Below are 23,095 nucleotides of genomic sequence, written 5' to 3'. Positions count from 1 at the left end.
TCCCCTGCAGCAAGTTATTTTTGACTTTTCCATTGCGTCTCAATCAAGAGAGGTGACTCATCTCTATAGCCCATAGCAGGGAGCCCCGCTGGTGCAGACGCGCCTGCAGATCTCAGCGCAGGGCTCTCGCCCCGAGCGCTGTGGGCAGGAAACAGCCTTGCCAAAGAGCCAACAGACGAAGCTGGGGGAGGCTTGCCGAAGCCCGGGCTGCGACCGCGCGGCGGGCAGGGGCAGAAGGGAGCAGGCCGGGCAGGTGCTCTTCAGAACCGCGCACCGGGAGTGCCCGGACCGTGGGCACGAGCTGCGGGGAGCAGGGTGAGGGGTGAGAGTGGCAGCGGGGAATACCAGCGCCGACGGGACTCGAACCCGAGTTGCCGCGGAGACTCGCCGTTGGCCGTGGTCTGCGGAGATTCCCCCTGCCTCACGGGTGCTTACCACAGTCTTAGTCAATGAACTGAAGGAAAGTCAGCAGAAACTCTTATTCACCGGGTGTCGGGAGTCACTAGTTTCAGGCTGGCTGGTGCAGTCTGGGTGTACGCTGGAGGGTAGGGGTTTTCCCTTTGGGGGAGGGATGGTACGTTTTCGGTGAAAGTGCTCCCCGCTCATCTCCGCTCCTCTTATTTCAGTGAGGCTGCATCGGGGCCCTTGGACCTCTTATTCCCTGGCTGGGTGAGGAGTCAGAGGACGGGGTTGGCACTCGCTGTGGGGGGGGTCCACTCCTGAGTGAGCCGCTGGCTGTGCGTCAACCTCAGTCAGCAATAACATAACATCATCACTTTATTAACCCTTTACAATTTCTTGCATTAGGAATTGTTTTTTCACAGACCCCAGCTTGCTCTCCGTAAGACACAGACACACAGACAGGGAGAGAGCCTGGGGTCAGAGCGCAGGGTCTGCCATTGTACGGCGCCCCTGGAGCAGTTTGGGTTAAGGGCCTTGCTCAGGGGCCCAACGGAGTAGGATTCCTCTGCCGGCTGAGTTTTTTGAACTGGCAACCTTCCAGCCACAGGCGCAGATCCTTCGCCACAGAGCCACCGCTCTGCCCTGAGAATTGAGCACTGCAGACACAGAGCGATCACAAGTGGCTGACCAACACCAGCTGATGGCCTACAGCCGGGTTGAGCTGATGACCCAGATACCGCAATAGGAGCTCATGCAGGGACGCCTGGACTATCTTCTGGAAGAATGCTTGATCATAGTCGTCACTCCTCCTGCAAGGCTCACGGATTTATGATCTCCTTGCTTTCTGGGCCATGGCCCTGCGATGGCAAGTGATGAAACATCTGCATTGGTAATGAATAAGACTGAAAATTTTATTTCTGCAAACAAAAAGCTTTAGTTTTACACACATTTATTTTTTTTCTAAAACAATATAGATGTGAGAAAAATGCATCAAACATAGAAGACGACAAAATAAACATGAGTTTATAAACGCCTGTAATAACGCTGCGCATGAAGGGAGACAGCACTTCTGTCCATGTTACATATACAGAACCAACACTGTTAAAAAAACATAAAAGTGCACAGCTTGAGAAACGCATAAAATTTTCCTCATTCAAAAAAAAAAAATCCAAGGTATAAAAAAACACAACTGTGAGAAATACACTCTTAGGTTTTCAGCATGCATGTAGTTCTTAAGAACTGCACTTTGCAAATGAGGGCAAAGTGCACATACATATTCCGAACAGCCCAGTGCCCCTTACTGCGATACCGGGCCTGTCCAACCACAGCTCCAGCCCCCTGTCACTCTATAAACTGAATAAAAGGTGTTTATTCTCACACTGCTTACATGTGGCTGAGATGAGCACAAACGTCTTCCAACTTAGAATCCAATGTCTTTGGGGTAACTCTAAATACCTGCTTCACAAATAAAATGTACACCAAAATGCCGCCTTCAGATCAAGAGGCTATAACAGACCACCGAACTACCGAGACATGATGTCCGGACTGTTTCTTGATCACTCAAAACGGTCGAGATTCACATTCAGCAACAGACTGAGCGGAGGAATTCAGAAACTTGCACTCCTTGGATTAAAAAGAAGAAAAAAAATGACGTCTTGTCACAGACCTGTTTATTTATTGCAAAGAATGAGCTACAGCGTTCTATCTGCCAGACAAGCAGGAACTCCTGCGCCCCCTGTCTGAGTCCACATGGGGTCTCCAGACACCTGCGACCTTTTATAGTATGATAAACCACAAATTCATTCATCACAGCTGCCAACAAGCAGAAGGCAGCTGAAACAAAGAACCGGCACAGATTTCAGTAAACTCAATATTTAAAGATATTCGTCGAAAGTCCCAGCTGACAGTAGTTTATCACGGTAACAGCACACAACAACTGTGAACATGCAGCATAGGAGCCGAGCTGAATTTTTTAAAGTACAAAAACACAATGAAACTTTCCATCAGACACACAGAAATGGCTTTGTTGCACACACCATGTGCGTTTTAACTAGCGAGACCCATTTTACAGACTTGACATATGTATGAAGTTGACGGATATTTCAATCACAGCACAACTAGCTGTGTGACAGCAGGTTTAATAACAGACTGCATTCGGTTACACTATTACAGAATACAAGCAGCTCAGGCTTCCCAGAACTGCACAAAGCAAACATCCCATTTACACAGAGTCCTGGTTTCTTAAAACCACCACTTCCTATCCAGTGGGTCTCATCCTATTTTCAACATTAGGTCTAGCTATTTTCAATACCAAAACATTACAGACTGCTACCTACAATGTTAATGTAGGGACTGTTTCAATGTTTAGGATTTGTATATGACATTTACTATGTCCATTCTATAAAATTAATGCAACTCAGCAAATGGTCGCAGTGTTTCTTAGCCTATATAATTGTGGCACAATGCATATTTTGCCATCTATTGCCAAAAGGTGTCGAATGAGATTAATGCTTCCAAGACAGTGACCCCCTAAACCTGTAAATATGGGTACAGTGCTTCCACATGATTCTAGAAAGATCATGCATGCTGACATTAAAAAATGAACAGGTGCCGATGACAACCCCTGCTCAGAGCAAAGTGGGCTTGGCCAGCTCCATAATTCATTTAATCCCATACTATGGGAGTCGAAGAAGAGCACATTCCCGTTTCAAACGTCGGGCTGGGGACCCATTTGTACAGCAGGACAGAGGAGCGACTGGACCCACAAGCCTCTAACTTGGGAGTCCTGAGCTCTTAATATTACTCCATACTACCGCAGACTTACATACACGCACAAAACAGCTTGCTGCATGAGGTGCTCTGCTAGGCACTGCACACTGCATAAGGCCAAGATGCCCAATACTGCAATGCTTGCGCCCACATGGCTTTTTCTGCGTGGTATTGTGCCATAGAGTGACAATGTTCTCAAAATGTTAATACGGCTTACTTGGATAGGCCAAGGCAGTGTACAGGCCACAGAGCAAAATGTACAAGTGCAGCACGGGTCTCGCACTCAAGCCCTGCAGAGCTGCGCTGTCTCACAGCTACGAGATGAATCGGTTTGACAGCGCGATTCACGGTTTTTAACAATCTGATCACTTCTCTCCCCCCCCCCCCCCCGAGAGTGGCAATGTGTCAATGCCCCTGTACGAGGTGTAAAAATATCCCGTCTCATTAAACAACCGAAAAGATCAAAGAAAAAAGAAAAGAAAAGATATTTCACGGGTGAAGACAGCCTCTCACTTCCTCTACAGCTACAGGAGAAAAGAGCATCCTTACGCAAAGTAGTTTGGAACTTTGTAACTGGCACATCTTTTGAAATGCCAGACATGTTTTTCTTAGAAGTAAATCAGGTGAGAAACAACTGCATTGGCAATCTACACAGCATGCCCAGTGCAAGGGTACAGGCGCAACGCTGGGCTGTTCCTTTACTTCCTCAACTCTCTGAATTCCAAAATAGAGATTTAGAACTCCAGGGCTACACATTGTTGCAGTATCATAGGGAATTATTCTGGAATCTGATTAATTGCATCTAGGAATATAATATTCAAGACTACTCCTGCCATTTCAGCACAAAGCATTTCCTACAATCACAGCTTCTATTAAGCCCTGCTCATGTGTTTGAAAAGACAAACACAATACTGTACTATTCATATAGTAAGAAAATCAGGAGACGCTGCCTTCTCTTTAAACAAACAACGAAATGCAACTATGGTGACACCTAGTGTCTAAACTTGTGTGCACCACAAAGTCTTTTCTGCCTCTCTAATCTAAGCTGTAGACATACAGTATCACGGGCTGTTATTAATATAATAAAAAGATAAGATTACAAGCTGTGACAAAAAAGGTATTTGAATTTAGGATTACAAGGCAACTAGAACACATGGGTTTTAATAAAAAAAGACAGGAAAAAATGGAAAAATATCAACACTGGATAATACAAACATCAGGAAAACAGCAAAGACTCTCAAAGCCCACCCGGAAATTACACTTCAGTCCAAAAAAAAATGTTTTGAACAAAATTTCCTGGGCTTTTGTTCCACTCCCACAGAAGGGAATATTTCTCTCAAGGGCTGTCAGAACATGCCTAGACCTCTCCACAACATATCGGAGTTCTGCTGTTTTGAGCAAGACACTCAATTCTTACATGTTCTTTCTCTATTCTTCCATATGCCTGGTTCTCCAACAGAACACAAGGAATACGAAATATGTTTTAAAAAACAAAAAAGTGAATTTTTAGACTAGTGCAAGAGATAAAACAGTAAAACAGAGACAAGACTGGGTTTTACCACGCTAGGCTCATACGGCCCTGTGTACAGAAGATAAGCTTCACTCTCTCCGAAACAAACAGTAAATGTGCTTGTGGAACAGATGGTAAAGGAAATGCTGGTGGCCTCCAGGTCTGGCCGCTGCTATCTCAGAGCTCTGCACGCCCGTCCAGAACAGCTGGCAATCGCTCCTACCAGCGGCTTCAAGCACACAGCGCGCCGTACCTGGAGAGAGAGAGGGAAACAGCGGCAGGTCAGCACCACGTGGAGCCCAACACGCGCCATCCAGCCTGCAGCCGGCAGAGGGAGCAACGTTTTACACTCTGGTGCATCTGTAAAACACACACTGCCGACCAACCAACGGTAGCCGGGCTTGGAGTCCTCGCCGGCGGGCCACACTATCCAGAGTGACCCCTCTGAAAGGCTGCGCACCAGGACCGCCAGCAGTGCAGGGATCAACCTCGACAAGTGCGCCCACCTCTCTTCATCCATGTTCTCCTCTTCCTCGTAGCTGCCCTCCTCCAGCTCCAGGTCCAGGTCGTTGCCCAGGCCCGAGTCCCGCGGGGCCATAAAGACGCTGCACACAGGAGAAGAGGGAGGTTAGCCACAGGCCACTGCTGCCTGACCTCAGGACTTTCCAGTCCACCCCTTTGCAGATCACGGTAACACCTCGCCGCTCAGTTCTTTAACCGATAATTAGAGAGGTGTAGGGGAGACCCCTGTGTCGTCTCCCACCCCAGCAAGCAGGGGGAGGTACAGAGAAGAGCAACAAAGAGCAACTGGGCACCGGAGATGCCGTAACGGGGAACCACACCCAGAAACGACTGTTGGCCAGAGTTAATTATTTCACTCGCTTGTTTGCGTTGGCTATTTTATACTCCAGAGACGTGAGGGTCTTTTCTTTCCTTTTTGTATGCATGTAAAAGCTTCTCTTGCACTGCACATAAAGAGCAGACTACTGCTTCTCCGCCCACCCCTGTGGCCAGTGACTGGAGGGGATACCACAGAGAAACAATATAGGGAGCAGGACAAGAAGGAGCACTTTTCCAGCCTTCTAGACTGCTGTCCTCAAGGACAGATAAACATCGGCGCAGCTCAGCACCCATCACACAGAGATTCAACCAATACGTTACAGATTTCTAGAAGGACCGAGGTCGGGCATGCCAGCTGAACATTACTGGTATATAACTCTACCATAGATGCACGTAACCTCCTCCTGTCCAAGCGACACCCACGCACACAGTACAGCAACTGCTCCTCACCTGACTGAGCGGCAGGTGAAGAAGACTATCCTCTTCAGCCTCTTGTTGTAGAAGAAGTAGTTGAAGGACCACAGGTTGCCCTCCTCTCCATATGGGTCAGAGTCCAGGTCTGGGTTATAGCTGCAGAGTCACCAAGCGATTTGCAGACATGTTTGAAAAACTACTGAGCGTATAAGTATCGAGAAAAACATCTCTGTGTCTGATGCGGCTTAACGAAACCGGGGAGCACAGCAAACACATGGCAAACGCTTTCGCACTGCTGCCCAGCACGCAGTAAACAGTTAACTGGGAAACAATTACAACAGGGAGCAAAAGAACACAGACAAGGGGAGCACAGAACATCTCAGCAGACTAGTGCAGATCCATGGAAGCTCTTCAAATGGGACAGAAGATTTTTTTGCGTCTGGATGAGACGCTGTTCTGCTGAGACCACAGCTGACGATGCCATAGCCTGGTGCCCCTAATCTGTGTAATTCATCTCCCCCATAAGATTATCCGATCAACACTTTAATTATCAGCTACTGTACCTTGCAAGTGTGCAAAAAAATTATTTTGAAAGAACTGGCTAAATGAGGGTTATAACGTGAAATATTTATTGATCTTGGAAAAAAGGAAGGCGCCACACACACGCACACAGTGCCATCTACAGGGGAAGAGGTTTCATCAGGAAGGGCGCACCTGTAGATGTCGCACTCAGAGAGGCAGATCTCATCGTCGATAGCCTGCCACAGCTGAGGCTGCAGGCGGCTGAACTCCCCTCCGGCCACGGACGACAAGCTGCTGTTCACAGCGTTCATCACCTGGGAGACAGAAGGCAGAGCTACTGCGTGTGTCGCACGTCCAACCTGCTCATACACACACACACACACACACACACCAGGTCCATGCCCTCCACAGCCCGTTTAAAAGGCATGTCCAATTAAAAAAAGAGATTTCAACTCCCACTTACTTGTGCGAAAAGAGAAAACTAAAACGATTTGTGATTCCCGATTACAGACACGTTAACACAGACTGAGGCCCAGCTCCCCGCGAAGGCGGCGCCCTCACCCAGGTGACGCTGGGCTCCCGGCTGAAGTCGTGGCTCTTTGCGCGGCTGAAGTCGTAGTCAGGGCGGAAGGAGGCGTTGAGCGTGGCGATCAGGTAGAAGAGTGTCTTCCGGCTGCACTTGTCCGACAGGGGGCCTTCGCCCTCGTCTCCGCTCTGACTGTGGCTCAGCCTGACGGGGAAGAGCGGACAACAACGACGACAACGGAGCGGTCAGTGTCCGCTCCTGCCCGCCTCACGCCCCCCAAGCGGTTCACTCCTCCCATCTCTCCCCCAGATCTCCGAGAAGGAGTACATACAGTGATTTTTGCTACTCCAAACCCAGCCATGTTTATCTACCAAACACTCAAGTAGGGACCTGCTTCAGCATGCATAGGCTGCAAAGGAACAAGTAAAGGTTTACTGGGGTGCTGTCTGTGTGGAGTTTACATGTTCCCCTCGCGTACCTGTGGTTGCCTCCCACAGTCCAAAGACACGGTGGCAGGCTAACTGGCTTCTGGGAAGATTGGCCCAGCTGTGAGTGGTTGTGTGTCTATAGGTGCCCTTTGATGGGCTGGCGTCCCGTCCAGGGTGTACCCTGCCTTGCGCCCGATGCTTGTCGGGATAGGCCCCTGCTCCCCCCTGTTACCAGTCCTGGACACAGCAGTTAGAAAATGGATGGACTGAGCCCAGGTGAAGTTCTTCGCTCAAGGGCACCACAGCGATTCCGCACCTCTCAGTTATGAGTCCAGAACCCTGAGCCCTGCTACCCCCACCGGTGTCTTACTTGTTGGGGCTGACTCCTGAGGTCTGTGGGGGGGAGAGGGCCTCGAGCACGTGGGGCAGACCCTCCTGGCAGAACTGCTTGAACATCTGCTTGTCTTCTCCGGCCATTTTGCACGAGTAGCTCTCTATCCTGTGGAACAACAAGGGAGCAGCAGAGGAGATGCTGACATTTCCCCATCTCAGTGGTTTTGAACTCAACACTACCCAGTAACCCCAGGGGGAGAAAAAAAAACCCTGCCGGTTTACTTTCTAAAACCTCCAATCCAGCTGCGAACTTCAAACCAATCTGACTTTTTATTTTATTTGCACAACGTCCTCTCCCGTACTGCTCAACTCCGAAGTCCTGAGAAAGTTGCATCGCTCAGAACTGAGAGCACTGTGAACATCCCAGAAGAGTTTTGCACGCAGAGATTCTGCCAGTTTTCTGGGATCTTCTCACTTCACAAGTCAGAGCATAGGGGGACACACCCAGTCCTCCAGGACCAGAGTCCAACAGGTCTCCTTAAATCATTAACAGCATTAAAACTGATCTAGCGAAGCAAGCGATTAGATTAAGAGGTGAAATGAAACCCCACCGCGCTGGAGCTGTTCACTGAAGAAGGGGCTGCACTATTGCTGACCACACCAGGAGCACTCAGACTCGTTAGTGATCCCCGTTACACAGTGCAACCAATTATTTAATTAACTGCATAAGCGCAGTACCTTTAACTGGTGTCTGGAGGTGTCTTAGAAGGAACTGTACCTCTAATGAAGAGTTTAAAGTGAGCAACTGCACAAGACCTGAGGGAACATGCTCTATACAGGCATGTCTGACTAAGATAAACCAGGTCAATTGTTCAATTAGAGGAAACTAAAGCAGACACCTGCTGCAGTTTCTCCGTCTCTGACAGAGAAAAGGCTAGCAGACATCGAGCCCGAGTGGAAGTGACCCACCAGCAGGGGGCGTTATGGACAAGGGGCGAAACGGCTGATGGAACCTGGGTTCCATCTGATGACATAAATTCCTGGCCAATTCCTGGCTATAGTCAACGCAACTACTGTCCAAGACAGTGGGTCCCAGTCCTGGTGACACACACACACACCTGCTGGGCTTCGCTCCAGCCCGCCTTCATGAGATAATCAAAGCCTTCATTGATTTAAACAAGTTGCTTCATTGGAATATTTGCATTTTGTTTCTAGTCCAAAGTTTGGGATTTTATTTCACTTACAAAACACAACAGTTAAAGCCCCAACACGGTGTCAGAGTCGGGAACAAACAGATCACATTCATTCTTATTGTTAAAAAAAGTCAATGCAGGGTTTCATTATGTCACTGAGGGCTCGGCTGGAACCCAATCCAGCAGGTGTGTGGGTCACCAGGACCGGGATTGGAAACCACTGGGCTAGGATGAGTAAATAAGGCGTCTGACACCCATCACAGACAGACTGCTGGTGCACAGCGGGAGGCCTTTGAGGAAAAGCAGTCTCTCCCCTCTCTCAGTCCTCACAACCGAGCTCTTGATTAATTAGCTGCACTAATTAGGTGCTGGGCTGCACGGGGCTCTCACCCATTTAACCGAGCCTCCAGAAATGCAAGACCCAGGAGAGGGTGAACGGATTCACGATGCGTGGCAGCTTGACCCGTTTCATGTTCTACAAACCACAGCTCATAGGGCTGGTCTCTCGGGCTGTGAGATCTGACAGATGCACACGGGCAGGGAGCCGCGGGGAGCACAGACCTACAAAATAAAACCGCGATGCTTTTCTTTTCCTGCAGCGATAGGAGCCAAGAACGGGCCAAACTGCTCTGCAGTGGGAGTCTTAACTGTTTCCCTCAAGTATGGTGAACTCCAGCCCTCTGGCGACCTTTCCGTTACTTGCCAGACAACTTTATTTTAGATTGTAGACGGATTACCGATTAACTCGGGAGAAGCGATAACTTCAACCGAGTTATAAGAGTGCATGAATGCAGTGCTAGTAAACACTTTTTAAAAAAAAAACATGTAGTGTTTTTTTTTTTTGCTGGCGTCCTCAACACAGGGCTACGGCAGTAAATATCGCTCAGTTTGTAACAGTCTGCTACCTCAACCCGTCACAGGCCATCAAGAAGGTTCAAGAGCTCAGCTGAAGATCGAGGAGAGGTAAAGGTCTTCCCGTCACCCACGCAAAAAAAACAAAACTCGCCGTCCCTGCGTGTCGCGTATCGCGTATCGGAGAGGTTTGCGACTGTAAAACTCACCGTCCGATGATCTGACAGTCCCCAGTCTCTATCGTGAGCTGAGTGTTCATGGCTTCGAAGCTCGAGTTTTCCAGGAGTTTCATCTTATCGTCAATTCGGCAAAAGCAATGTTTACATCTAAAGAAGTACCGCAGTTCAGATCTTTTAAAACAAGAACTAGTTCATTCGCATCGTCTCCTAACCTGTGCTCGACCAATCATGTTCATTTTTTTTTAAGCGCCTTGGGGGGGGAAAAAAATACAAAGTGTGGATCCAAATTTTATCTTGCGTTGTTATTGTTTTAACCTAACCCTCTTCGATGTTTCGGTCTCCTTAACTCTCGACGACACGAAGCGCAGCGCTGCAACTTCTGGGCCTACCCCGTCCCCTAAAGCCGCCTGCTCAAGTTAAAGCTCGCACCGAGTTCGAAAGCGCTCTCGCCGGGTCGGCTTCCGCTCAGCAGCCGCTCTCAATTCAAAAGCAAAAAATGTATGTAAGGCTAGCAGCCTACAGTAAAGAAACAAAAGAGACAAAATACCAGTTTACGGACGCGGAAACGATCTCTGTCGAAGGCTTAAGACACTTCTGTGTCTAATAAAAATGTCTTCCTTTTTACTGTGAAATTTCCAATACCTGCCATTGAATAAACTGAAATTTAACGCAAAATTACACATCCCAGCTTTTTGAACGGGATTCGAAGGGAAATCCCAGGCTTCTGAAAGCCCTCGCTGCAACCGCTGACCTGCTGCGAAAAACCTTCTGATTTTATTTTTAATGTCTTTCACCGTTTAGACAGTCCGACCTAATCTGACGTACTTCCAAACAACCTCTCGCTGCTCGGATAATTTCCTTTTTTCTTCGCTTAAACTACCCGCAGTCCTGTCGTCCACCTCCGGGTGTCGCTTCTGGCTAATGTCTAAATCTGTCAAATTAAATTCTAAACATTTCTGTATGCATGAAAAGTGGGTGTCCGCTAAATAATTTCTCAGTTTATACAGAATATAAATAGTTCTGAATATTATCTTAACATCATAATTGGCTGGACGTGACCCAGTGTTGATTTACTCGCTCAACTTAATGTAGTGAGTGAACTGCAACTCTGAATTACACGTATTAAAAGTACAGCTCATTCTATGAAGTAAAAAAATATTATTTTGGGGGGGATGGCTGTTTAGGTTTAGGCTCTGTATGATTATTGTATAAGTCCAGGTCCATTCTCAAGGACCCCAGTCATCACAGTCGCAAACTGTTTTCTCTCCTACCGTCCGGTAATCAGTATCCAAGCATTCAGTGAAAGACTAACGGATTACACTTACAACGGAACAACTTCTACCTCCAGGCAATAAGGCAGCTAAATAGCCAAGCTCCAGCCCCTTCAGCAAATCACCCGTAATGGCTACACGGACGTACAGTTTTCACTGTATTCGGCATACTGCACTACCTGGACATAATGTATTGCATAAAGCCTGGACGACACATCGCAGCTCTATTTATGTTGAGCTCTGTCCGAGTTTATTTAATTCAATTTTTATTGCACAATGAGCTCGCAGAAAAGACATTTCATTGCCTGGAACTACTGGTGCACGCTGTATTGTTGTGCATTTGATAAATCAACTTTGATTGATTGATTGAAGGGAACTGGTTTTAGGGACGAGAACTGTAGATAGGACTCTTCAGCGCTGCAGATAACTGGATCTGATAATCGCACCTCAGCCGACCTTTGCTCGGGTGCCTCGAGTTCACTGTGTCCGTGTTTCTTGTATGTCACCCCACACGCGATGGTGTAGAGACGTAGTCACAGTGGGTGCTTTTTAAGTGGTGCCTCAAAACCTGTACCATCTTTTGAACCTACTTGGTTATCGGATTTTGAATTTAATTTTATTGTGATTTTTTTTAATGCCCTGGGTAGCTTTGAGAACATTGCTTTTAAAGGCACTAGGTAAAATAAAGTTGATTATATATTAAGATCATGCACGTTTTTCACAAGGGTTACGCTCAGCTAGGAAAACGGCGGTGTGCTTTTTGCCCGAGGGTTGTGCAATCCTAAAGCTTCTCTTTAATTCATCTGGTGCAGTTTTTCACGTGTCCAATGTATCTGTTGTGCGTGGGGCTGCCGGTGCAGAATGGCCGCTGTGTGTCTCCCAGGTGGTATATTTTTATATAGCGCCTTTCACAACAAGGTTGCCCCAAGGCGCTTTACAAAGCAAGTGACCTTATGTGTTGCGAACACAGAACAGAAAAGACCAGACGACAACGGAAGAGAGGAACCAAAAACTCCTCAGTAAGGAGAAAAAAACTGGCTGCCCAACCATGTGGTCATGCTAACATTCTACAGTTAAAAAAAGGAATAAATTAATTAGGGACAGCCTAGCACTGAGTCCGAACTTTCTGCTATTTTTAAACTGTTTTCGTTCTTAAAGCTCTGGCTTCACAAAGATCAGTCCTTTGCGAAGGAGGGACTTGTTCTGAATACTATCGCCCCGTACACGAGTGCGAGAAGGAGAAAGGTTACTTCGGACAGATCGGCGGTCAATATTGCAAGACAGCCGTGCAGCGATCCTCTTGTATATCGTGGTAAAAACAATAATTTGCGACGAGATGTTTCTGTAGTTTACCAGAGCTCGGTTCCATGTCCAAGATGAGCATAGTGGCACTATTGCGCTCATAATGTTCCTGGGATTTATGCGGCGTAAGTTCCTGGATCTTAAATCGCTGTTGCAAAAACCCTCGTTCGAATTCGCTTCCTAATACATCACTAGACGACTGTTCTAACGTTATTCAGGCAGTGGGATAACGCTGGAGGGACTTGGGAGAAACCTTGCTTGCTGTGTGCGGAGCTGTTCCGCTAGAGATCTTCCCGTGCAGGTACACGAGGGTTCCTTTAAATAAGAAACTTCCTGGTGCAGAAGCTCGTTTCACTTTTCATTTCAGAATACAAGCGGTGCCCCGGGTGGTCGGACAGACTCCTTTATGAAGGTGTAGGACAGCGGAGGTACAAGTTTCCGGACTGACATTTGCGCTATGATTTAAGAAGGAGGGGAAGAAAGTAAACTGAACTTGTCTTAAACAATACCGTTTGTTAACTCGGGGGAATGTCGTGACTCTGGTGGTTGTTTACTGGGTAATGCAGGAAAAAAGACTCCCGGGAAAAAAAAAACGCTAGGTAGTTCCCGTGCTGTTTTAGCGGGTGATTTCGACAAAGTAGGATTAAAAAATAAATGTCAATACTGTGTCATTCCTCCACCGAAACCTTGCGGAAGCGCCCGGCCGCTGATTAAGAATTTGCTCATTTGCTTTTCGAAACTGTGGTTTCGAAATGATTCCTTCATCTCTCTCCTTGCTGAAAGGGAGTTTTATTATTGATAATTATTTCCTTATTTATATTGTATATTTGCCTCTACTGTGCTATGGAGGGGGGGAAAAACAGGTAACAGTGCGCTTAATAATCTCTCCAACCGCTGAGGTCTAAACCTCCAGTTTGCAGGAACTTCCCAAAATAGCCGTTTCTTACAACCTGTTTCATTTCCTCCGGTTGTTGGTTAAGTCACGACCACAGTAACGGGGGACAATCCGTTCTTGGCTAAATAAATGCAACCTCTCGCTTGGGGGGGAAAGTACAGTGTTGAGTTATTGTGCGATATTTTACATCACGCCCAAGTGTTCCGCGTGCCTCTCCGCGTCGGCACGGGCCGGGTCAGAGGTAAGCCTCGAGACGGCGCGTCTCCGTGCGGAGTCTCCGGCTGCACTGCGAGACCCTCCGAATACATATCGCTTTGGAGTTTCCTTTGTTGTTTTACAAACGGGTGTTGCGGTTGTTTCCCTGTGAAGTTAAAGGTTTACACGAGCCCTGGGTTGCTCACAGATGCTGTGGATTGAAATGAGTGTTATTTACTTTTCAACTTTAATTCTTGAGGTGTGTTGATATTTTATTTACCAAGAGTAACTCGCGATGGATGATACATTATTGACGCCTAGATGACACGTGACATGCTTAATTATATAACACTTTTATTTATCATAACACTATTATTAGGTATTGCCTTTTAAAGCGTAATTTGCTGCGCGATTATGTTTTTAGAATTGAGGAAATTTCAGACTTCCAGACATGACTTTGTGCTGTTTTTTTAATCTGGACTTTTTCGGTTTAGAGGAGCTGTTGATTGAAAACAATGGCCACTCCTGCTGCTTTCAGTCCCGAGACCCTGCAAGAAGGTAAGCGTGTTCTGTGCTCAGCTTGCCATCACTCTTCTGTCCCACCGGATGTCCAGTAACAGTGGCGTATGATTGGCTGAGCGCCGCCGGGATACAAGGCTGTGATTGGTCCCCCGGGGGAGGGGGGGGTCTCCCTGTGAGAGGAAGTGATGTCAGTGAGAGACGCGTTGCTCCTCCAGTCCCTGCTTGCCCTCCTCTCAATCACTTGCACGACTTCAGGGGGGGGTGTGAGTCCACAAGTCTGCTTCCCCCCGCCCCGAGAGAACAGAGGATTGTTTTTGGGGGGGGGGCTGAGGCTATTAAAACAAGTAGCTTGACCCCCGTGAGCAGGTGTTCAGTAAGAATAAAAAAGCGTTTTTAAAAGCCCTTTCCGCCGCGGCCCAGGCCCAAGGGCAGGGGGCCGACACTGACGCCTCTGCTCTCCTCTCCCTGCAGCGGAGGAGCTGGCCGCCAGCCTGAGCGCAGCCGTCAGCCTCGGGGACCGGGAGGGGGCGTGGCGCTGCGTGGAGCAGCTGGCGGACCTGCGGGTCCCCCTGAGCGTCAGGGTCACCCCGGACGTGTACCCTAAGGAAGAAATCAGGTGAGTCCGCACAGGCGGGGAGGTGGGGTAGCAGTGAACCCCCAAGTTCCCGAGGTCCCCTTGCCAGGGGGGTATCAGATGGAGTGACAGGCCAGTGGGTCCAGCATCAAGAACAGGAGACACGTGTCGCACAAAGAGTGGCGGGTGTCTGGAACAAGTTGCCAGGCCTGTTCCCTGCAAACCTTTAACTCTCCAACACCCACAGTCTGTAGTCCTGTTGAGGGGACAATCCGAATTGTTAAAGGTGTTAATCCTTACAAGGCAGTTTAAAGAGCAGACCCTCATGACTACAAAACTGTGTCAGTCCTCAAGAAACATCGCCTGCTTGAGGCGCCTCTGTTTAGATCGCATCGCCAACATCGCTGCCGAAGTTTTCCAGAAGGAATGATCTCAGAAGTCAGGTTGTATACAGATTGTTGCTCCATTTACACCACATTCCCATGTCAACCACCTGTTAGGAATGACTGAACGTTCCTGTGCACCATGTTGGGTATATGCTGTACAGTGAAGCATGCAGAGACGGTGGATTTCTTCAGGAGTGAGCGTGCTGTTGGCTCACTGCAGTGCCCATGCCTGATGAGTCAGCAGCAGGAGATGTGGAGACATTATTTCCGCTGACTGATATCATGGAAGTATCTGTCGCGTGCTTGTTGCTTTCTGACTGTGCCTCTGTCCCGTAGACTAAAGGTGGGAGTGGAAGATGCCCAGGCGGACGCCTCCATTCCTGTGGCCATCGTGGTGACCTCTGACATGACCATCACTGAGCTGAAAGACAAGGTATGACATGAGCCCTGCTGACCCCGTGCTCCTCTCATCGCCTCCTGGATGAGCTCAGTCAGGCAAAGAAAGGGAAGAAGATTCAGACATCTTGTGTTTGGGGGCGGTGTGGTGCTGCAGTGCTGGGGCCCTGGGTTCAGTTCCGGACCCGGGGTGCTGTGTGTGTGGAGTTTGCACGTTTCCTCCCACAGCCCACAGACACACTGGCAGGTTGATTGGCTTCTGGGAAGATTGGCCCTGGTGTGAGTGTATGTGCCTGGAGATGGGCCAGCGTCCCACACATGGTGTATCCAATGGATGGATATTTTACAGATGAGGCTATTTAAATGCTCAGAACGGTGCACCTGATCCATATTTTGATTATTGCCCTTAAAGCATGTCTGTGGTTACAAGGTTACAGTGTCACTTGAGGGGTTAAAGTAAAGGCTAAAGTTGCGTGAATTCAGGCCGCTCCTCGCCATGCCTCTTGATCATCGGAGCTGTGGATCCTTCTGGAGGCGGTGACTCTCTTCTCCCCCGCCCCGCAGGTGAACCGAGACTACGGCTTCCACCCCTCCCTGCAGACCTGGGTGATCGGGAAGCGCCTGGCCCAGGGTCCCGAGACGCTCTTCAGCCTCGGCGTGAGGAAAGACGGAGACGCTGCCTTCCTGTACATACGATCGGCCCAGCAGGCTCAGCTCACGCGGGAGCAGGAGCAGTACGACCAGGAGCAGCAGCGCCTGGGTGGTGAGCAACCCTGACCCCCTGACCCCTGACCTCTCCAGAACAGCAGAACACCCCACGGTTACTTCACAAACACTAAAGGATTCTTCGAGCTACAACTACTGTTCAATACACACTGGCAGAATGATGCAGAGAATCTGCTCCACCCACGGGTTTCACTACAACATTGTAGGATATCAGACACTAATGTTTTAAAAACTGGGAAAGCTTTAGAGAAAGATTGGCCTTTTTTTTTTTTGCTCCTCTTTGAATGAGAAGTCGTTCGTTATTGAGGGTTATTTTGTTTTCCTGGCATTGCTTCCGTTCTTGCAGAAATTATCAGTGCTGTGGGCTATGTGCTGGAACCCAGAGGCACTGTGGGAATAAAGCAGGCCAAGAAGCAGGAGGATATGCACAGGGGAGCCCCAGGACCCCCACCCCCACTGCTCCCCAAACGTGCTGCCTTGCCAGTCCCACCCATGCTACCCCCAAAGCCAAAGGTAGGGCTTACCTGCACCATGTTGAATTAAAGGGAATCAAAGATGCTGTAGCAGCTGTAGCAGTGGAGGTAGGTGCTGGAGTAGGGGCAGTAGATGCTGGAGCAGGGGCAGTGACAGGGGCAGTAGATGCTGGAGCAGGGGCAGTGACAGGGGCAGTAGATGCTGGAGCAGGGGCAGTGACAGGGGCAGCAGCAGCAGTCCCTGCAGTGCTATTGCCAGCAGTAATGTTAGCAGCCAGGATTGTGTTGAATGGAGTCCCTGTGAGAGGCTGTGTGTAAGTGCCTGTGTGCTTGTGTGCAGCCGGGCTGGGAGTGCCCACAGTGCACGTTCGTCAACAAGCCCACTCGGCCCGGGTGCGAAATGTGCAGCGCAGACAGGCCTGCGGGTTACCAGGTGCCAGCTGTCTACCAGCCGGACGAGGACGAGGCCCGCAGGCTGCAGCAGGAGGAGGCAGCCTGCCAGCTGTACCAGCAGGTAGGAGCCCGCCTGGCCTCTCCTCCGCTCCTTCGACACCGGACCTGAGACAGTGAGAGAGGCTACAGAGGAGAGGCGCCGTTCGGCTCAGCTCCGGCCCGTCCGGGAGCCGGTAGCAAACTGAGTCGAGGATCAAATCCTGCTGTTGCTTGAAGGAAGCCAAAGTATTGCTTTTAACAACGTTCCAGACTCCCACAGTCCTTTGTGTACAGAAGTGCCTTCTGTCCGGTTTAAAATGCAGTTTCACCCAGGTCCCCCTTGTGTCCTCTGGTTTGTGTTTCTCTGTCAGCACCTTTGAGGATTCTGAGTCCTGGTTTCAAGTCCCCTTGTAGTCTTCTGTGTTCAAGACCATACGGGTTTGGTTCTTTTACCCTGGCAGTGTAGGACATTCCTTTAATTCCGTCAGATTAGCAGTGAATGGCTGTGTAGATAACGCTATACCTGCACTTACTGCTGAGCTGCACTGAACTGAGGGCTGCAGTTATCCCCCTCGAAGCCCTCTGTGTTCACACAGGGCTGGCAAGAATCAGCAGGAGGAGAAGCTGTTTGCACTGTGCCATTTCAATAGTCATGAGCTACTGGAAGCAAGACGGCTGTCCCAATGTTAATGGACAGAGAAACAGAGCTGCGATCTGAGAACATAATCCGTTTGAAGAAAAACGGATTGTGCAGAAATAGCTACAGTTTAGCTGTAGAACCGTCATGTTAATTAATCCAGAGAATTTAAGGATTCTTACAGAAGTGATGAGTGAGGGAGGCCCTGGGCCCTGCTGCAACAGCCAGGGTTTCAGCAGTTGATGTTGATTCTTGCCAGATAGCTGCTGCGACAGTGCCCTACCTGCCTCTCTCTCTTTCTGGCAGGCCCTGGAGGAGGAGCGGACCAGGAACTTCGAGGAGCTCCTGCAGACGGACCAGCACAGCCTGGTGCCTAACAGACTGCAGACAGACTGCCCCATCTGTTATGTCCTCATAGAGTCAGGAGAGGGCGCCACGCTGCGCGAGTGCCTGCACAGCTTCTGCAAGTATGAGAACGTTTCATTTCATCGGGTCAGAAATAAAGTTATACATTAAAAGGTGGTACGTACTTACAGAAACAACAAGGGATAGACTCGTCGTCAGTATTGATGTTTCCATCCATTCATTTTCTAACCACTTCATCCAGTTTAGAGTCGTGGGGGAGCCGGAGCCTGAGATCAGAGCAAGGGAATGCACTGGACGGGACACCAGGCCATTGCAGGACACGCACACACAGACACGCACCCGGGCCCATCTTCCCAGGAGCTAATTAACCCACCAGCATGTATTACCCGAGTAAATGTGGGGAGCATATACTGTACAAACTCAGGATTGAACCCAGGGCCTCAGTGTTGCGAAGCAGCAGTACCGACCACTGCGACACCCATTGATGTTTCCAGTGTATATGTTAAGCACACTTAAAGCAGAATTTTAACCTTAAATGTATGTGCAGTTCATTGTCACACACACAACAAAAAGCATTTTGTTCTCTGTATTGGAATAATTGTCCCTTATGGAAACCATTACATACAATCCTGCCTGTCTGAAACTTCGGAAGGTAATTATTGACATGCTTTTCTGCTTATAAGGAAACTCTTCAAATTGAAGCATGCACAAAAGGTCCAATCTGTCTGTCCTTTCCCCCCCGTCATGAGAGCTTGCTTGTCTCCCTCCCAAACAGGGATTGTCTGAAGGGGACGATAGTCAACAGCACGGACGCGGAGGTGGCCTGTCCTTACTCGGACAATGACTTTGCCTGTAACGGCAAACTGCAGGACCGGGAGATCCGAGCTGTAAGTCCTCTGATCTGGAGGTAACCCTACTGCTCGGACCGGGGGACCTTCATTTTAGTCCCCCGGCCACCCAACTGTTCTGTAGAATAGCTACATCTGATCAAATACAGAACAGTAACCATGGTGTCCTTCGTTTATATAGTGCCTTTCATCCCACAGATCTCACGGCCTGCCATTTCATCGCTATTCAAGATTTGTGTCCTTGTATTTTTCTTAACATGCAATTATAATTTCCTAGTTTCTTCTAATGCACGACCCGTGCAGAGGACCTTCCGTGCTCTTGAGATCTTGAGATTGTGAAACCGCCCAGTTTTCTGCTCAGTTCTGACAGCAGGAACGTCAGCCTCCCAGATCGGCCCCTCGCTCCGCAGGTCATGGTGGTGTTCGGCCCTCCTCCTCCTCCTCCGCTCCTCTCCCTGGGGGAGCGTTCAGCACTCCGCCCTGACGTCTCTGCTCCTCTCCCTCCCCCCGGCCCAGCTGCTGTCGGCGGAGGAGTACCAGAGGTTCCTGGAGCTGAGGCTGAGCATCGCCGAGACCTGCAGCCAGAACAGCTACCACTGCAAGACCCTCGACTGCCCCGGCTGGTGCATCTTCGAGGACGAGGTCAACGAGTTCCTCTGCCAGCTGTGCGGGAAGACCAACTGCCTGCTCTGCAAGGTCTCCGCGCCCGCCCCGCCCGGACCCCCACCCCCCACTTCGCGGGCTGCACAGGCGTATTGATGAGGCCCACCCCTTTCAAGCGCAGGGGTTCGAGCAGGGAGCCAGCAACACAGGAACGATTCAAAGCTCAGTCCAGAAGGAAGAAGCTCAGCGTTTCGGCCATGGAGTCATATTTACCCACTGCTGTGTTTAAATGAAGATTGAATAGATGCTCGATTGATGGTCGGTTTGCTGTGAGATGCTATAGAGTGGCAATAGGGGATCCAGAGGTATTTACGTCGGGTTAAGGCACAGTTGTTCACAGTTAGGAAGAGCTCAGCGCTGGACTGAAGCTTTTGTTTTGCACAGTCCTCCAACAGGCCTCGGTGGACATGCGCTTGCAGCTCAGACCGCGTTAATCCGAATCCTGCGTTCCTGCAGATGTTTTACTCATACCTGACGGGTCCCGTTGGTGCGATGCGGAGGGTTGGGTCCGTACGCGGAGGGCCTCTCCAACCGCAGGGCTTTCTGCTTTGTCTCCGCCCGCCAGGCCATCCACGAGGGGATGAACTGTAAGGAGTACCAGGACGACCTCCGCGTCCGAGCCCAGAACGACGTCGCCGCCAGGCAGACCAGCGAGACGCTCAAGGTCAGGACCCGGCGGCGTTAACCCCTCGCTTTCCGCATTCCGTCAGAGCCTCTCCTCCCCCCTCTCAGTGCATGTGAATCCAAGATGTACCTCCTTCATTTCACTGTATACGTATGTCCTATATATACCATTATTATGTTTGGACAAATCTGTATCTTATATTGCTGCATATTTAACAAGATTCCGTCAGATTAGCGGAGAATCCGGGTTTAGACGCACTATAGCTGTATTTCCCCCCAAGCTGCCCCACACTGAGGGTATCCATGTTGAGCTGAGGTCGCTGGGCTGGGCGCGGGGGCCGGGGCGGCTCTGGCGGCCGCGCTGACGGGGCTGTGCCTTGCAGGCGATGGTGGAGAGCGGCGAGGCCATGCACTGCCCCCGGTGCCAGGTCATCGTGCAGAAGAAGGACGGCTGCGACTGGATCTGCTGCCTGATGTGCAAGACGGAGATCTGCTGGGTGACCAGGGGGCCGCGCTGGGGGCCGCAGGCAAGACGCCTTTCCTGTTTGTTTGTTTTTTACTTGCTGTATTACCGTAATTACCCAACTCCTTGGCGCACTTCTCCAAGACATGACGACGGTTTTTAAGCTGCCCTGAGACTGTGATAGATCCTCACAAGTTGGTATCTAAAAGCCAGTGGCGATACAGTAATACAACTCAGCTGCTTCACTTATCCAGGGAGAACTCCAGGGGCCATGAGGTGATCTGAGCATCAGTAACTGCTGCTGCAGGGTCACTTACAGCAGGACCCCAGTCCTCTCTCACATTATTATTGCTTTATTATAGACGGACTCCCATCGTTGTCCAACTCCTGAACACATTCAACACACTTTGCAGTGGTCTCTCTCTTAAACACCTAGCCTCACCCAGGACAGAGGGGCTAAGACGTAAACATACACCATAAAGTTCAGGAAGGGAGCTGCGTCAGCATGTGTAGGCTGCAAAGGAACAGGTAAAAGTTTATTCCTGCTGAAAAGAGAAGAAAAGAGAGACAACGTTCTTTTCCTTTCAGCAGGGAATAAACCTTTGCATGTTTCGCATTCACCATAGAGATGAATTTATATCCGATAATTCTCCACTGCACAGAGGATGTTTTGAATCCCTTCACACAACTACACAATGTTCCAACAGTGCTCTGGTTTTGACCGCAGGGTCAGGGGGACACGTCAGGTGGCTGCAGATGCAGAGTGAACGGGGTACCTTGTCACCCCAACTGCCAGAACTGCCATTAAGATGCCCCCCCCCCCCCCCAAGTCCTTCGCCGGAGCAGAGAGAGGAGAGCCTGGCCGGAGCGCCCACCGCCGTTCACAGCGCCATCATCTGGACCTAGAACACAATGCGCGGGGGGGGGGGGACATGCAGGAGGGGCCCGTGTCCACTTCTCCACGGCCGAGAACCCCCCCCAATCCGGACCCCTGTGACCCCGGTATCGGCAGCCCTCTTAACGGCGCCTCCGCGGGGATAACGAACTACCCGGAGCTGGAAACGGAAAGAAATGTCCCATGAAAACCGAAATTTAAACCGGAAGCGGTAGGATCGGGGATTTAAAAAAAAAAAAACTCCTCGGGAGCCGAATCACGAATCACGAGTCCAGTTCGGCCCCAATCAGATTGTCGATATCCGACTCGGATTCCCCCAGGAACGGGGCCGACGCTCCGAGGGCCGAGCCCTGTACCCCATGTTCACTACAGCACCTTCTTTCCCCGCCCCCCTTACTACCGAGCATCCCTGACGGGGATCGACTCCCGGAGCACCAAGGAGAACTTCCCAAATCCGGAACCCGGTCACGGGTGTGTGAGCTCGCCTGTTCGCCCTGGAACACAGCTGTACTCAAACATCTGCCGGGCGGCCGGACCCTTTTTTCCACCCTGACATGTATTTCAGAACAGGAAAAAAAAAAACACTATTACACACCCCCCCCTCCTTATCTGCTCTCTCTTATGAAGGTTTATCCTGTCTGGCTGCTTTGCTCATTTTTTTTCCCTTGTCCTGAGGCTCCATGTGGTTAAAACCAAAGGGATACTTTCTGTAGAGGAAGGAAAAACTGATTTTCTTAAAAGGGGAGAAGGGGTCAAAGTACAAAGCATTATCTTTGAATCGCCACAGACAACCGGTTTTTGAAACCTTACCGTTCCAGAAACGGCCCTAGTTGTCATAAGTTATTTTCAATTCTGATTGCTCATTGATCACTCCAGTCTCTCAGCATTCTGTCGTTACAGTTTTTTTGCAGGGAGCTTATTGTTTCTCAAAAAAATGAAGGTGGCATTTGTTTCCAGGAAAAAATACTTTGCTAAAATGGATTTTTTGAGCCCTATCAGTCGCCTGTACTCCCAGGACAATCATCCTAGAAAGACTCCATGTGTGCCCTGGGATGGGAAGTAGTGGCCTTGTAGAAAACCTAACAGCATCCCAAAGCACGCCTACTGACACGTTTACAATACCCAATTATAACGTTAACATTTTTACATATGATTTTTTCTGTCGTATGATTTTTCAGAATCCTATTTTGGAGCTACTGGCTTGAAGAGAGAGCTGCAGGATGTTTACTCTTTTTTGAAAATAAATTCCAATGAAGTTTTGAATCAAAAGTGGACAGAGATCATGAATAAAGTGTTGTATTTTCAACCAGCGTGGGGTTGTTCCCTTTACAACGTGCAACTGGAACATCAGAAAGGTTCTCTCTACTGTGCTGTGCATCACACACACACACACTCTCTTGAATAGCCAATATGAGGCTGACATCCATTAAGAGACGGTGACTTCCTGCCTCAGTGCACC

The 23,095-nt window shown here is 49.5% G+C and overlaps 2 protein-coding genes across 4 annotated transcripts; one reads left to right on the top strand and one right to left on the bottom strand.

The window, feature by feature from the left end:
* Nucleotides 1-1,288: 1,288 nt before the first annotated feature.
* Nucleotides 1,289-10,834, bottom strand: maf1a (MAF1 homolog, negative regulator of RNA polymerase III a). Its single transcript, XM_088937822.1, has 7 exons — nt 9,999-10,834; nt 7,782-7,910; nt 7,019-7,187; nt 6,650-6,771; nt 5,972-6,091; nt 5,188-5,286; nt 1,289-4,934 (listed from the first exon to the last, which is right to left on the bottom strand). Exons 1-7 carry the CDS (start codon nt 10,079-10,081, stop codon nt 4,913-4,915), a joined length of 744 nt encoding a protein of 247 aa, XP_088793948.1. The 5' UTR covers nt 10,082-10,834; the 3' UTR covers nt 1,289-4,912.
* rbck1 (RanBP-type and C3HC4-type zinc finger containing 1) lies at nt 9,843-22,947 on the top strand. 3 transcript variants are annotated; one of them, XM_088937819.1, is made up of 13 exons: nt 9,843-9,900; nt 14,126-14,189; nt 14,625-14,769; nt 15,450-15,546; nt 16,074-16,272; nt 16,582-16,748; nt 17,049-17,222; nt 18,084-18,244; nt 18,919-19,030; nt 19,508-19,687; nt 20,220-20,318; nt 20,662-20,805; nt 21,469-22,947. In XM_088937819.1, the coding sequence occupies exons 2-13, from the start codon at nt 14,147-14,149 to the stop codon at nt 21,547-21,549; spliced, it is 1,602 nt and encodes a 533-aa protein (XP_088793945.1). In that variant the 5' UTR covers nt 9,843-9,900; nt 14,126-14,146; the 3' UTR covers nt 21,550-22,947. The 3 variants fall into 3 exon arrangements, with proteins under 3 accessions (XP_088793945.1, XP_088793946.1, XP_088793944.1); XM_088937820.1 differs by lacking the exon at nt 9,843-9,900 and adding an exon at nt 12,783-12,842; XM_088937818.1 differs by lacking the exon at nt 9,843-9,900 and adding an exon at nt 12,907-12,969 and having other exon boundaries at nt 14,128-14,189.
* The last annotated feature ends 148 nt before the right edge of the window (nt 22,948-23,095 follow it).

Source organism: Atractosteus spatula, chromosome 19 (genome assembly GCF_055471065.1).
Source record: "Atractosteus spatula isolate fAtrSpa1 chromosome 19, fAtrSpa1.hap1, whole genome shotgun sequence".
Taxonomy (NCBI): Eukaryota; Metazoa; Chordata; class Actinopteri; order Semionotiformes; family Lepisosteidae; genus Atractosteus; species Atractosteus spatula.
This window is presented reverse-complemented; position numbering and strand designations above follow the sequence as displayed.